Raw genomic sequence first — 14,664 nt, 5'->3', positions numbered from 1 at the left:
TTTTCGAGATAGATACTAATGCATTGAAGCAATGAAATGTAAAGAGGGTTTGCAGATCATTTAAGCACTTCAGTGTAATCATGTCCAGATTCTAGCCATCAAATGCATAACATACACTGCAGTAAACAAGTTTGTACCGCTTGAAAGCTGAAAAACGTGAAAACAAACTCACAAGAATATACAACAAGCTGAAACATCAACATCTCTAACAAACTACCTAAACAAGATCAAAGATTAGCAGTACATGAGTGCACTATAGTCTACCCATGTGGACTACTAAGGTGTCAAAGTATCCATAACTTCATAGAGTGGACTTTGAATATAAAAATATATTGACTGGGTTTGTTACCAAAATAACCAATAACCAATACACAATTTACTATTTTTTACGTAATTATAAAAACTTACTGATAAAAGCGCACTGATAAGAGCTCACGTTTTGTTTAAATGTAAAACAAAGTATGTCTAATTTCTTTAAAACTATTAAGATACATCAATCCTAGTACATGACCGTGGAAAGCATTTTACACGTTACAATTTCTACGAATCAAATAGGCTACCCCTGGAAATGTTCTGATTCTGTGGGTCCATAAATCACTTCCACATCTTTTTTATATGAATGGATGGATGGATGGATGAATGAATGAATCAATGCGCACACTTACCCTCAAAATCAGACAATATGCCCTCCAGATGGTCATTCACAGAGATGCCTGACATCCTGACTTTCTCACCAGCAAAGCTTCCAGGGTCAAAATCACGCAATCACAAGAAATAAACTTTCCTGAAACAGCACAGAAGCGCTTCAGCACAGCCGGCGGTTTTCGGACAGTTTTGTTTCGCTTACGATGCAACAAAAAAGTTGCGCTTTGGGGGGAATTTGCTTTTCATCTGAGAACGCGCAGCAGAACAACGCCAAATTTTCTATCAACACACATTCAGAGACCTTCCGATAACCCTCCTCCCTCCCTCCGAGAGTCCTGCCCCCCTCTCAAAGTTCTCCCCACCCATAGCCCTTTACCCCACCCCGCGGCTACACCTGCACAAGACAAGCGTCCTCTTTCTCTCTTCCCCTTTTAATAGGTTGTTTGGGAGTGGATAACTTTTCTAATTTTCAAAGGTTTTGTGTAAGTGGATTTCTTAAGTAGTCGATTATTTACCAATCAAACATAATCACATAATAATATTATGAATAATATGCTAAATAATTGAGAAAAACGATCATCGTTTACATCTAACAACACAAAATTCCTTTATGTAATGGCCTTTCCACTAGCATTTGAAGGGATATTTTACGCAAAAAATTGTCATTATTAATTTAATCTCATGACATTCAAAACCTGCCTGATGTTCTTCTGTGTGACATAAAAATATATATTTTGAGAAATATATATATTTTGTGCTCATACAATGGATACCAATGGGGGCCAATGTTGTTTGGATACCGAAATTCTTCGAGTCATACAGGTTTGACATGACATTAGGTTGAGTATATCATGAAAAGTTTGCCACATAATATCCCACCAACAAATGCCAGTTGAGACCCGGAGAACAAATTGTAGTTTGCATTTCCATCATACCCATTAAATACATCAGAATTTTTTTGATGGTTTCGATTGTTTCTGGTCATATGTTGTTGATTTTTATCATTATGCAAACAGGCATGATACACGGCTGTCTGTCTCTTGTCCTCGCTGAGGCATATTATTTATTTAAGAATGTAGAATGTGAAAGTTCAAGGTACAATTTGCTTTGAGATGCGGTAGTTTAGGGATTTACCTGGATTAACACATACATTGACCTCTCTCAGACAGGCTCACTGTGGGCCATGTTCACTTTAGGTAGTGGAGAACAAGTGCACTTTTAGTTCAATTCAATTATATTTATATAGCGCTTTTTACAATGTGCATTGTTCCGAAGCAGCTGCAGGGACTGAAAAACACAAAAAGTTAAAACACAGCACAGTGCATGGTGTTTACAGAACAAGCAAGATCATTCTAGTAAACAATATCTAATAAATGCAGTCTCCCGGTGGTTTATTTAGCACATTATGGATTAATGCTTTCCTGAAAAGATGCGTCTTTAATCTAGATCTAAATTGGGTGAGTGTGTCTGATCCTCGAATAGTGTCGGGAAGGCTACTCCAGAGTTAAGGTGCTACGTATGAGAAAGCTCGGCCCCCTTTGGTGGATTTAGATATTCTAGGTGTTATCAAAGGTTTTGAGATCTTAGAGAGCGTGATGGGTTGTATGGGGGGAAAGAGCACTTTTAGCAATATATTTATTTAGATTATCTTTTGTTATTCAGCACTGCTTGCTTGGTAATAGATAATAGATTTGCTTCTTTATGTGCAACAAAGTCGAGAAAGGAAATAATAAATAAGAAGTTTCGAAAAACATTGGCTTTGTGTATAATCTTCAAAACTGCAATATAACAATATGCTTTAAAGCGAGAAACAGCCTTAGAGTTCCTCTTTTCTTGGAAACAATGCCTTTTACAATGAACGCCCCTCTGTGCATTTTGTGATATATGCGCTTGTTTTTAAGTTACATTTAACCATAAGGAAACAACAGGAATGAAAGTGAAATAACTCAGAGAGTGATCATGTGACCGAGTTCCCAGACTCCCAGCATCTGTGTTGAAGAGCCAGACAGAGATCCTCAGTGGCCCTCATTAGCCATAAGAGTGTAGTGCTGAGGATTAATGTCACTGAGTCTCTTAATACTCAGTCAGATGGGTCCTGACTGTAGGAAGAGTTTCAGGGCTTTGGTAAAGAATAAATCCTTGACTGCACCACTAACCACCTCTGTAAAATTACACGGGTGTCTGAGGGACAACAATTTCTGGAAGTTGAAAAGTGCGATTCCGTGAGTTTGTGAGTTGGACAGAAATGAAAGGAAGGGAGGGATTAGATTAGTTTGTGGGATGTGAGTATTCTCAGCTATTCTACAGCACGTCTGAATGTATGAAGAGCAACATGGTGATAAGAATTTGTGAGTAAAAATAGATCGGGTTTTGGTGAAAGAGATTTCATCTACCACAGTTAAAAGCTTGATGTACTTGAACTCAAGAGTATTTAGTTATCGTGCGCTTTGAACAAGGCCCTGACGTCAAACAATGTTTCTGTAGATTGTCAATGAGCTATTTTGCTTTGTGTAAATGTGAAATTCTTTTTAAACGTTTATTGAGGTTCCCAGAATTTAAACAAAAGATCTATGCGACCTTTAAACAAATCGCTATTAACGCAATACGTGTTTATGCGAAACATATCAGATCGTTAAAAAGAGCTCTTTTTGTACACGTCGTAGTTAAACAATAAATGTCAGAGAACCCGCAAACACAGCTGCTCCAGCAGCAGTAAATTACTCATAAACTCTCTCAATTTCCTGCACGCTGCAATCGACTGAAACGTTTCTCAAAACATTTGGGGAGCGTTTAATCCCCCTGTAGCTCGGAGTTTCTTTCCCACACCAACCACATAAACAGGAGATTGTCAGGCAATGTCTCAGAGGTCATGACCGGAGCCTTTTAATATTATATGTCAATGTTAATCTGAATGAATTAAAAAATCATTAAAACGGATTTTGGTGCGGATATTGGTGCCCAATGGGCCCTAAAATTACATGAAAAGAACTATGCATAGTCATTTATAATAATGTATATGTTTCAGTCTTGCATACAGGCTTTTATGATATATTTGCTTTTATTTTACATTAACGAGGGAGTGGAGGGAGAGCACACCAGACTTGAACTTGCCCATGCTCTAACCACCATACCATGGCTCAGACTCTAGCGAACATCTTATTTACCATATTTTCAAGGCCGGGTTAAGCTGTCAAGCTGTGGTTAACCACCGAGCTGAACGATTACAGACTGGTAAATATCTGCGAGCAAAATATCTGCATGATCGCCGAAGCCCGAGCATGCTCTGGTGAACCTCGGCGCTCCGCAGGCGCCTGCTGAAGCGGACAATTATTTCTGGGGCTGTGCAGGTTGAGTCAGGCTTATTGGCTGGACAATAGCTGACCTTTGACCTCACCTGCCTCAGGTCACAGATAAGGTGCTCTCAACGAGGTATGGTCCCTTTAGTGTTAACATTGTGTTCGTAATCTTGTTCTAAAGGGGTGAATAGAAGACTTTTCAAGCCGTTGAGGCAATGAAATTATCATTGGCTCCTCGCGGCTGCAGGGCGTACATACCTGTGAGCTTTTGTCACTGCGGCCGACAGCCGCGTGCGGGGAAATATTTATTTCGTATTCCCTCAGCGATCGACAGCCTCAGCCTTTTCATTCCTATTTTTCGGTTACCAACGTTGCCGTGTCGCTGTTGAATTATTCAAGGGCGGAACGGGAACAGGAGATTAATATTTGTCATGCTCTGTGATACTGTCCAGCTGACCAGAACAGCAAATGGAATCTGATCAAGAAGCTCTGTGCGCAAGAGGTTTCTCGCTGTAGCAATGCACTGTGGGGTCTGTGCACCCTATTCCCTCATCATACTCTTCCTCACAGCTGCCTCCAGACAATAGGGATGGAGGTGAGACGCTGCACAAATCCCTGGATTTTTACAGTATCCTATTATATCCTCTGCGGAGAGATAGAGCTCAGGATGGTGGGATGCAGTTCGAAGTTTACAGAATGTTGAAAATAAAAGGCAGGTTCTTGTTTTTTTTCTGCAAGCTTTATGGTTTTTGTATTACGAAGGCTAAATCACCATCTCCATGGCTAATATCTGTGTTGACATTGCTAATTGATTGATCTCTTTAGGAGATGCACCTTAAGCAAGGGGTGATGGGTCTGCTGTCATCAAACCCTATCCAGAAGTCACGTGACTGACAGGCAGGCGAAAGCTGCCCTCTGGCCTCTTATCTTCCATCATTCCTGTGACCTCCTAATCATCACAATCTACTGCATTACGCTGACCAAGTCAAGCATGACAAAGCTGCAAGGGCTAGTGGATCATGAGTTTAGAAGCCAATTTTTTTTTATTTCTCTAAAGAACGCATTCAGAATTTGGTGCTGAATGTTTCCATAAATGCGTGATGGGCTTGTTTGCAAGAATGATGAAAGTATCAGTACTTTGGTGGTTCCATGATACAGTGACGGTAATACAATGATCCCTTTATATTTACTATCAAATGTATGCATCGTGGTGTTGGGTATTTGCATGAACACACAACATACATGTTTAAAATGAAATGTAGTTACTATAGATCGTATTCAGTTCATGTACATTATGCATACTTAAAGCTATTATATCATAATTATAACAGTAAGATCAGAAAATTCGTTATGCAATCCATTTTCCATGGTTTACTCTTCCAAGAATGGAACATGAAGCAATGTAACGTGTGCGAGATAAACGGGCAACTTAGTTTGGCGAAACTCCAAATTTTACTCCGGGCTCCAGACCAAAGCATGCATGACAGATGTTCAAAGTCATGTTAATATCAGACCAAATAGTAAAGAGCTGTCAGCCATCCAAAGCAATAGCTTTGCTGCAAGAACATGTTTTTCTCTTTCATAAATCACTCTTCTGCATGTATTAGTACTATAATATTATACTTCATCATTGTGCTCGAAGTATGTTCATAAAATACGCATTCATAAATAATGTATGCACATGCAGAAATGAAAGTTGCCTATGTGTAAATGTGTCAATTTGAATCAGAAATCTGTAATGTCATCTTAATGACCCTAAATTGTATGTATTCGTTTGGTTCTTTTGCACCGTGCATCATACCTTTTGAACAGCAATGCAGAATACAACAGAAATTCACCGACCCACATAAACACCGGGCAGAAATTCTGAACAGATACAACTAAAACCAAATCAAATACTTTTTTTAAATCAAATAATATTATCAAGTCAGTGATTTACTATATGTCTAACAAAATCCTGCATTTTTCATTTCATTCATCCCTTGCTTAAAAGCTCCATACTGCCACCTGCTGGTTAAATGCATAATGTGCATCGCTGTGTAGCAAATGCAAATGCAAAGCATGATTGACGCTTGAAATGAACTGGATTAAATGTAGCTTTATTAATGAATTGTTTAATAGATATGCACATTTCTCACCCATGATGTTTCACAGAGGGGGTAATCTGGGGCAAACTGACTGTGTTGCATAGCATACTGATTTGTTCACACCACATACATAAATATCATGAGAAATAAAATTCAAATATAAAGCTGCTCTAAAAACTCTGGAATTATGCATGCGCTACAGCGCATGTTAAGACACAGCACTCTGCCTGGAGAGTGAGAGAAGGTTTTATACTGTGGGCGAGCAAGGAATTTGCCTCTAACTGGATCCACGGAGCAATCAGACAGGTTGATAGATGAGCAGGTAGCCAGGCTTGGTGTGGAGCGTGGAGGGCATATCTTCAGAGAGATGGGGGTGTAGGTTAGTGCTGGTTGGGGTGTCTCCCCCAAGCTTGAAAGCATAAATAATTGGTTGTCGTAGGAAGCGAAATGCATTTTTGATGAGGACGGCCAAAAGGAAGGCAGTTTTTGTCCCAATCACAAAAAACAAACTTAAGAAAAGAATAGGTTGCATTTCAGCTTTAAAGCTTCATTTAAATTCGATAATTGGAAAGGAGATTCTTTTTCAATTATTATATTTGTCTTTTCTTGAGTGATTCTTATTGTTTTAAACTGATATACACTTTTATCTCAAGCAAATCAGTTTATCAGTTTGTGTTTACATCTGTTATAAATATGTTTACAATTTGAGCTATAGACCACATTAAGCTGAGCCCAGAACAAGTCATTTGAGCTGACATCATGTAAAAGTAAATTACAAAAGAAAACGAACAGCTGACACAAGAAAGCTATTCTCTTATAGCAGTATCATTCTCACTGTAATATCTTATATTGATGTCCTTCAGTTGTATGATTACCCGCAGACTGATGTGACAACAGCGATGACGGCGCAGCAGAAACGGAGAGGCAATCACCAAGCCAAAGGTAACATCCATTCACTCACTCTAATTAGATGCCATTGTCATGTCAGCAGGAATTCAATCTGCAACACACACATGACACGTCAAACCTCTCACTGTGAAAGGTTGCACAAGCCCTGCAAAGAAAAACACCACAAACACTTTACATAAATCTGCATTGCAGCTTATAAAAGGCTTTCATCTGTTTTTTAATTGATGGTTGGTTATTGGAGTAAATTTCTCCCAAGAACATATTTTGGTTCAACATGTGACATTTAGCCTCCTTTGCCTGGCTAATCATCTTTTTCTCGAAATGATCAGTTCCAGGTTCTATTGCTTTCAATGTTTTTCCAAAAACACATTCAGTGCTTCGCAATGTTGTGGAATAAATTGGAAGCAAAATAAATTTGGCAACAACACAAAGGAAATCACAAAAAAAGATGAATATATAAAAACATTAGTATAAAAGAAAATACAAATGCTCCACGCTGACGAAACCTGTTTTCATAAAATTCACATTACTTAGCTATTTTCCCTCAGGCGTGAAAAACTTAAACAAGGGAAGGAAGTTAACTAAGTGGGAGCAGTCAGTCTTTTACTCATGAATGTCTGAACACTTTTGACGAGTGTGGGCGTCGTGCTCCTGAAGGACTATTGCATATGCATGCCTCTAACAGCGGAGGAGGTAAGGTCTCAACCTTTATTTGAAGAGAAAGCAAAAACTGTCGTGCTGCAATTAAGTTCTCAACAGGCTGTTGCTTTCCCTCCTAAATGTCAATTAACCAAAGTTCAGAGGAAATCAAAGAATGCAGTGAATTTCAAGAAGGTGATAGTTTGAGGTCATACTGTTTTTATTGAATAGAGCGCATTCATCTGTGCGGTCTTGGCGGTGATCTTCTTTTATTATTCCGAGATTGCAGTTCTTTTAATATGAGGTCATAGATCATATTTGAGCTGTGGAAGATTTCTCCAGCAGTCATAACCTTCTCAAGGTCTGTAAACTCCAGGAATGCTATATTTTAAAGGTCATCTCTAAAGCGACAACAAAATATATGCATTACTGAAAAAATCTGGAGTTGTATTTTGGTGTCCTTGATATAGGTCAGCTATACCATATACAAACACAGCCATCAGGAAAGGACATTGGGAAGATTGCAGAGGTCCTCTGAATGAGCCCCACTTTGACCCCGAGCATGGATGTTGGCATCTCAAAAGAGAACACATGGTTAGACAGTATTCTATTTTCTGGCTTCACTGAAATACATATGACACTTACACTGGATTCTTATATTTTGTTAATTTGTTATTTTAACTTAAAGATAGCTTATAAGAAAGTGATGTTAATTCTTAAACAATAAAACATTTGCAGATAAAACAGATACAAATTTACAAAGATAATTTTTTATTATGTCAATGACTATTTTGTGTTACACCGGACGCAGCGCGATGCAACAAAAGACAATAAAAAGCATTAGAACCCATTATAATTGTTATAATATTCATAATTAATTACAATTCATTATATAGCGCTTTTCAGGGCACTCAAAGAACTTAACATGGAAGGGGGAATCTCCTCAGGCACCACCAATGTGCAGCATCCACCTGGATAATGCGACGGCAGCCATATTGCGCCAGAACGCCCACCACACACCGGCTTATTGACTGAGAGGAGACAGAGTAATTTTTTTATTTTGTCCACACTGGATGCGGCGTGGCGTGACAATCCCATTAGAAAAAGCTGTGTGTTGTCTCGTCGCGCCGGTCGCGTAAGGTGTATGGTGTTAGTTCTTGAAATGCAAAACAGTCCAAAAAACGTCATTATAGAAATCAAATAAACTAATCTAATTTTAACCCAGCATTGGGTCAAAAAAGGGACGAAACCGATGAGTTGTATATTAAACCAATTTGGTTTTTTAACCTATTGTTGGGTGGAATATAAAATGTTTCTGGTTTCATTGAACCCACTGGCTGGGTTTGTCAGATTTTACCAAATGCTACAATCTTATATATTTTCATTACTTATATGATAATAATATACTCCTAGAGTAAATGTTAGTAAAGCTGTGAAATTATACATGTACATTGGTTGTCATGGTAAGATCTCGGGCACAATTACACGTCTCAGTGATGATGCTTCAGTTTAAGTGTTTAGTTAGCACGTGAGCGCTCGCAAGTTCAATGCACAATCGTATCAAACTGTGTTATGCTGGAAATTTGCCCTCCGATAACAAGTGCTTAGTGCGCGTGTTTAAGCAAAATACAGAACTAAAGAAAAACTGTGTGTGCACCTGCCACAGGACTAAATCCATTTCCATTTACTTATAACTGCAGTAATTAGACCTCTTATCGGGATTATAGCCATTAGCCTTTGACAAGGAAGGCTTTAACGGCAATTAACTTGGAAATAATTGACCATACTATAATTGGTTTCATTTTCACCACGAAGAATGAGGGAAATCCCCAGACAATGTTTTGTCATCAATGCTTTTAAGATTGTGAGTAAAAATGTTGATTTGCATGCGCCCGTTGCATACCGGCGTCGAGTAAAACAATTTCCTTAGGCTGATTCCGTGCCACCTACTCAACTGTTTCATTAAGTAGAAACATTCTGAATTGAGCAGCCTTTGTTGCCAGGCAACCTCCTCGGACATTTTGTTTTAGTTATGTTCATGAGCTATTAAAGCATACGAACCAAATCTCAAAGCATGCTATTTTTAACCTGCCTTTCCACTTGAGCGTATGCAGCGTGTAATGAAGTGTATTGTTAATAACCGGCTACGGCCAGGCTCTCTATCTTGCGACGTGAAAGATTGGTGAGTGAGGGCTGTGATTAGACCAGGGGTTATTTAAATCTCACAATCCCTGGATTAAAATGCACATTTGATTCTGAAAATGTGCAGTTCAGATAGGGCGCTCTGCTATGTCAAAGGCGACAGACAAAAGCAAACGCTGCACATCTGCCATAAAAACTGTGCGTACATTTCATGTTTGCTTAAAATATAGACTGCGTGGTGCGGACTACACTTATAAGGTCAGCGTGAAATAAGTATTCCAAAGCTGTTTCGTTATAAACCGCCGGAACAGGCATTGCGTGAGTGTGGTATTGCTCCAAACAAATACTTGAACTGTCTAAGAAACTGTGAAGTAAACAAAACAGGCTTTCGTCTGCAGCCGAAACAGACACAATATTGGAAGGCCTTTAAAGCACAACCCGTACCCTTGTGTGTCAGACGTCTTTGTTAATCTCAATTCCCCAGATAAACAGTGTGTGAAGATACATGAGGTATTAAGAAGGAGTCAAATTGAATAACAGCCTTTGCATTTCTAAACAAATTCGAAATGCAGGTTTGTGTTGAAAGTGCCCTTAGCATCTGCCATCCAGCACTAATTGGCAGCACATTCAGAACTCCCTAGAGAGGGATTTACCTTGTTGTTAATTGGCGAGAAGTTGGATCGATCACCAGTTCCTCTGTATAAAGGCTCTCCCATGTTGCTGTCATTCCTTATCATGCAGCAGATTGGTCAGGAGGGGATGGCTTTGACCACGGTGGGAATTTAATTGGATTTCTTCTTTGCCATTGCAGAACTTTGCTGCTGACGGAATCTTTTGTCTATGGCCTGCAGCTATGGTGTCAGAATCTTGAGTTTCCCAGGGTGGACATTGCTTGTTCTTGCTGTCCATGCCCAGGTTCTTTAATTCTCAGACACCTCTGTTTCAACTTTTCTCACATTTCACTCTGTAAATGTACCAGCCCTATGTGTGTTTCACACAGCACTGTATTCAGAATGTAAGGGAACTGTTGAGATGTCACTGCCTGCATTTCTTTTTCAGATTTAACACCTGTAAAATACTACACTTTTTATTAAACTATATCAGCATTCTTTACAATCAATAAAAAGAAAATTCATGGAAAGTGTCCATAAATGTTATTGACTGTAAAGAATGCTGATATAGTTTAATTACCTGTTTTAATCTTTATATTTACACCTTTATGAGTGTAGCATTTTGTAGGTATATAAATCTGAAAAAGTGACATCTCAACAGGTCCCTGACATTCTGAATACAGTGCTGTGTGAAACACACACTTTTGGGATATTGATAATCTGGCCCTAGTTATTGAACATTTTGCTCTTTTTAATGTTTTTAAGAATTAATTAAAATTATTTTATTGATTCGTAACACAAAATAAGTGAAATGAGATAGTAAAACAATGCGCATGAAGTATAATATTAACATTTCTTAGAGTCAAATAGTATTTTTGAAAAATCTCAATCTGGGTTTAGGAAACATCATAGCACCGAGACTGCACTTTTAAAAGTGTCGAATTATATTTTATTATCTGTAGATTCTGGGGACTTTAAGTCAAGCGTTCGATATAAAGATCATAGAATCCTTATATCATGCCTTGAACAATGTGTGGGCATTGCAGGTTGTGCTCTTGACTTGTTTAAATCCTATCTTGAAGACAGAATGTTTTCTGTTTGTCTTGATGGTTTTTCTTCATCTAGCTCTATCTTGCATTTTGGAGTTCCCCAGGGCTCCATTTTTGCCCCTGCTCTGTTCTCATTATATATGCTTCCTCTGGCATCCATTCTTACCAAACACGGGTGTCATTTCATTTTTATGACACCCAAATCTTTCTGCCCTTGAGGAAGAATGATAAAAGAGGCTTAGATTCACAGAATGCGTGTTTGTCTGATATTAAGTCTTGGTTCTCTTCAAGTTTTTACATCTGAATGAGGGTAAAATAGAGGTCATTGTGTTTGGGTCTCCAGGAGCCCCTGGTTGTGACTTGGGAGACCTGGACTCCCACAGAAAGTTGTCTGTGAAAAACTTGGGTGTTACTTTCGATTCTGCACTCAAGTTCGATATACAGATAAATGTGGTCAAATCCAGTTCATTTTCAGAAATCCAGAAATTCCAATTAAGATTGCTGTCAAAAGTTCGAGAGAGTGATCCTTGCCATCACAGCTTGATTATTGTAATTCCCTTTATATGGGAATAAGTCAATCAAATATTAATCGACTTCAGATGGTTCAAAATGTGGCTGCCAGACTTTTGACTGGCACCCCGAAAATTTGATCACATCTCGCCCGTATTATGCTCTCTGCACTGGTTGCCGGTCTGTTACAGAATCGAGTTCAAAATGGTACAGTTTGTTCTGAGTGGGTCGGCTCCTGAATATCTCTGTGAACTTTTAAACCCAAATACTTCTGTTAGATCGCTGAGGTCTTCTGACTTTTTCAATTGCTGGGCCAAAACTTTGGAATCGTCTTCCAGTCTCCCTCCGATTAGTCTCTTCAGAATCTGAATTTAAATCCAAGTTGAAAACTTCCCTTTTTTCCAAGGCTTATGACTTTCCTTAGAGTATAAGGATCTGTCACCTATCAGTGTTTGTTTTAGATTTTCTCCTTTTTAATTGCGGTCAAAACTTTTTGTTATTTATTTGTATCTTTTAAGCAAGGTTTGTACAGCACAGTGACCAACTACTGTTGTTTTTATTGTACGTTATAAATACATTTTGATTGATAGCCTACAGGGCATTAGGCGCAAACAGGACCCCTCTTGGTAATTGTGGTGTATGCAGAATAATTGATTCCGGTCCAATTATTCGAAAAATGGCGTAACTACACACATGGCGTAACTACACTTGTCAAAGGTGTCAAAGATTTGTTCATTTGTATGTAATGAAAAAATATTTAGTAGCCGTATAGTGTAACTTTATAAAAAGTCTGGAGTATTTTGAATTTGTATAACTTGAAAATATTGCGAGTTTGCGTGTCTGCCAGACGAAAAGAGAGAAAGCGTGCACAATATTTGGTCTCAAATATTAATATTTATAAATTAACAGTTAAATTAGATCTCATGTTTAAAGCAAGTAAAAAACAAATCAAATCATGAGATTATAACAAAGAACATTATTATTGTTGTGGTGATGTTTGTGGTACTATTTGGATTGTTATTTCTAGTTTGACACATTGCAAGCTATAGAATAATGCAATTTTCCCTTATACAGGAATGCAGGAAATTAAAAACATTTGCTCTCTTAACAGTCAGGTTAGAACTTTTATAGAATTTTATAAAACACATTTAGGTTTCCTAAAGAAACATCTCTATTGAAAGTTTTAATGAATTTAACAAACTTTGTTTGAGATAATAACATAATTGTGTTTATAATCACATTGCAATGAAATGGGTTTTGACTCGTAGATAATATTAATTTTTATTGCTTGCTTATTTTACCTATTTTTATAGTGTTTTAATAGAAGGATATAACGTTTATTTTGTTGCTTTATATGCCACATTACTTTTATTGACACATTGCCAAATAAAACGATTGCAGGAATTTATTGCTGAAAATTTTCTTTTTCAAATTAGTCCAGATACTTACAGGTATGATATTAAAAAATTCTAATTAAGTTTTCAATAATTTACTTGTTTTCTCTGGGAAAGGAAAAGAGCTCTGAGGAGGAGATCTAAATAAACCCTTTCTTGAGGCATGTTTGGTATTTCTGTCAGTTTTTTATTGAAAATCTAGGAGTGATTGGCAGAGTGATTGAAAAAAGTTCTAGATAGATAGTATCTTTTTTTTAAAAGATCTAGTATAATTTTGTGTACTTAAGCGCACTACTTTAGTGTACAACTATTTTGTGTCATGCATTATTAATGTCTTCCATTATCTTGTCTGCAGAACACAGAAAAGGAGGAGTGGTTAACTACAAAGCAGACTCAGAAGATTGAAGGAACCAAGGAGACCCCAGCAATGACTGAACAAAACCATAATGTATCCTTAATTTTTATATTGTCGCTGGCCTTCTGAAACATTGTATGTCCAAATTCACTGTTTTTCAGGAAAGTGAAAAAACACTGTACTTTTAAAATGATTATACACTGAGTTGTTAAAGTTAGCATTTATTTATACTTTTTATTGGTTAGATTTGCAAAGCCCAGTGACAGACATAAAGAGTGACTAATAATAATGATTTATGGCAAAAAAAGAACAATCGCGAAATATGGAGATACAAGATTTCAGAAGGACAGCAGCAATACTTATTTAGTGATACTTTGCAAGGTACTGTATGCAAACTTAAGAGCACTAATGCATTAATATCTCAAGTGTCTTTAGAATGCTGTGAGCTCTGGCAAAGGAGACGCCAAATTCCCAGGTGAAGAATATCGCGGGAATGAGGAATGTGTAAACCTGCAACTTCTGTACAGCACTGAACAAAGGAAACAGATGTATGTCCTCTGTAGAAATGGTAAATGTACGTTCAGGCATGGAAATTTATGCTGGACTGAGCTTAAGGGATATAAGAATCTTGGCCTACCTGTAAAAATATATAATTCCCTAATCCTCTATATTTAGATATGTTCTAATACCACTGAAAATATACAAGTGATTGCATTTTATTGTATCTGCTACTTTTATTTATGTGCATATCATAGAATTGCCTTTACATTTTATAGCAGTAGCTAACTTTGTTTTTGCATCCAGGCTAAAATATGTGCATTGTAAGTGATGTAGACACAGATGTTATTCAGGGACAGGTGATGTAATAACATTTCAGTGGTACCCACAGATCTTTGTTGAAGTGAAAGCCAAACATGACACCACTGTGGACTTCATAGACATCACCCAGGATGAGATCCCAGAGAGTCACTGTAAAATTTAAGAGGCATATATCCACCCTTGCAAGCAGCATTGCTTGGTTTATTCA

General features: G+C 37.7%; 1 protein-coding gene across 1 annotated transcript in view; it reads right to left on the bottom strand.

The window, feature by feature from the left end:
- The window catches only part of septin12 (septin 12), a 50,662-nt gene extending 49,612 nt beyond the window's left edge, over window positions 1–1,050 (bottom strand). Inside the window, exon 1 of the mRNA XM_079457607.1 lies at window positions 666–1,050. Coding sequence (XP_079313733.1) covers window positions 666–720 — 55 coding nt within the window. The 5' untranslated portion in view covers window positions 721–1,050. The remainder of the gene's footprint in view (window positions 1–665) is intronic.
- Window positions 1,051–14,664: the final 13,614 nt, after the last annotated feature.

This window comes from Barbatula barbatula (assembly GCF_947034865.1).
Source record: "Barbatula barbatula genome assembly, chromosome: 5".
Classification (NCBI taxonomy): domain Eukaryota; kingdom Metazoa; phylum Chordata; class Actinopteri; order Cypriniformes; family Nemacheilidae; genus Barbatula; species Barbatula barbatula.
This window is presented reverse-complemented; position numbering and strand designations above follow the sequence as displayed.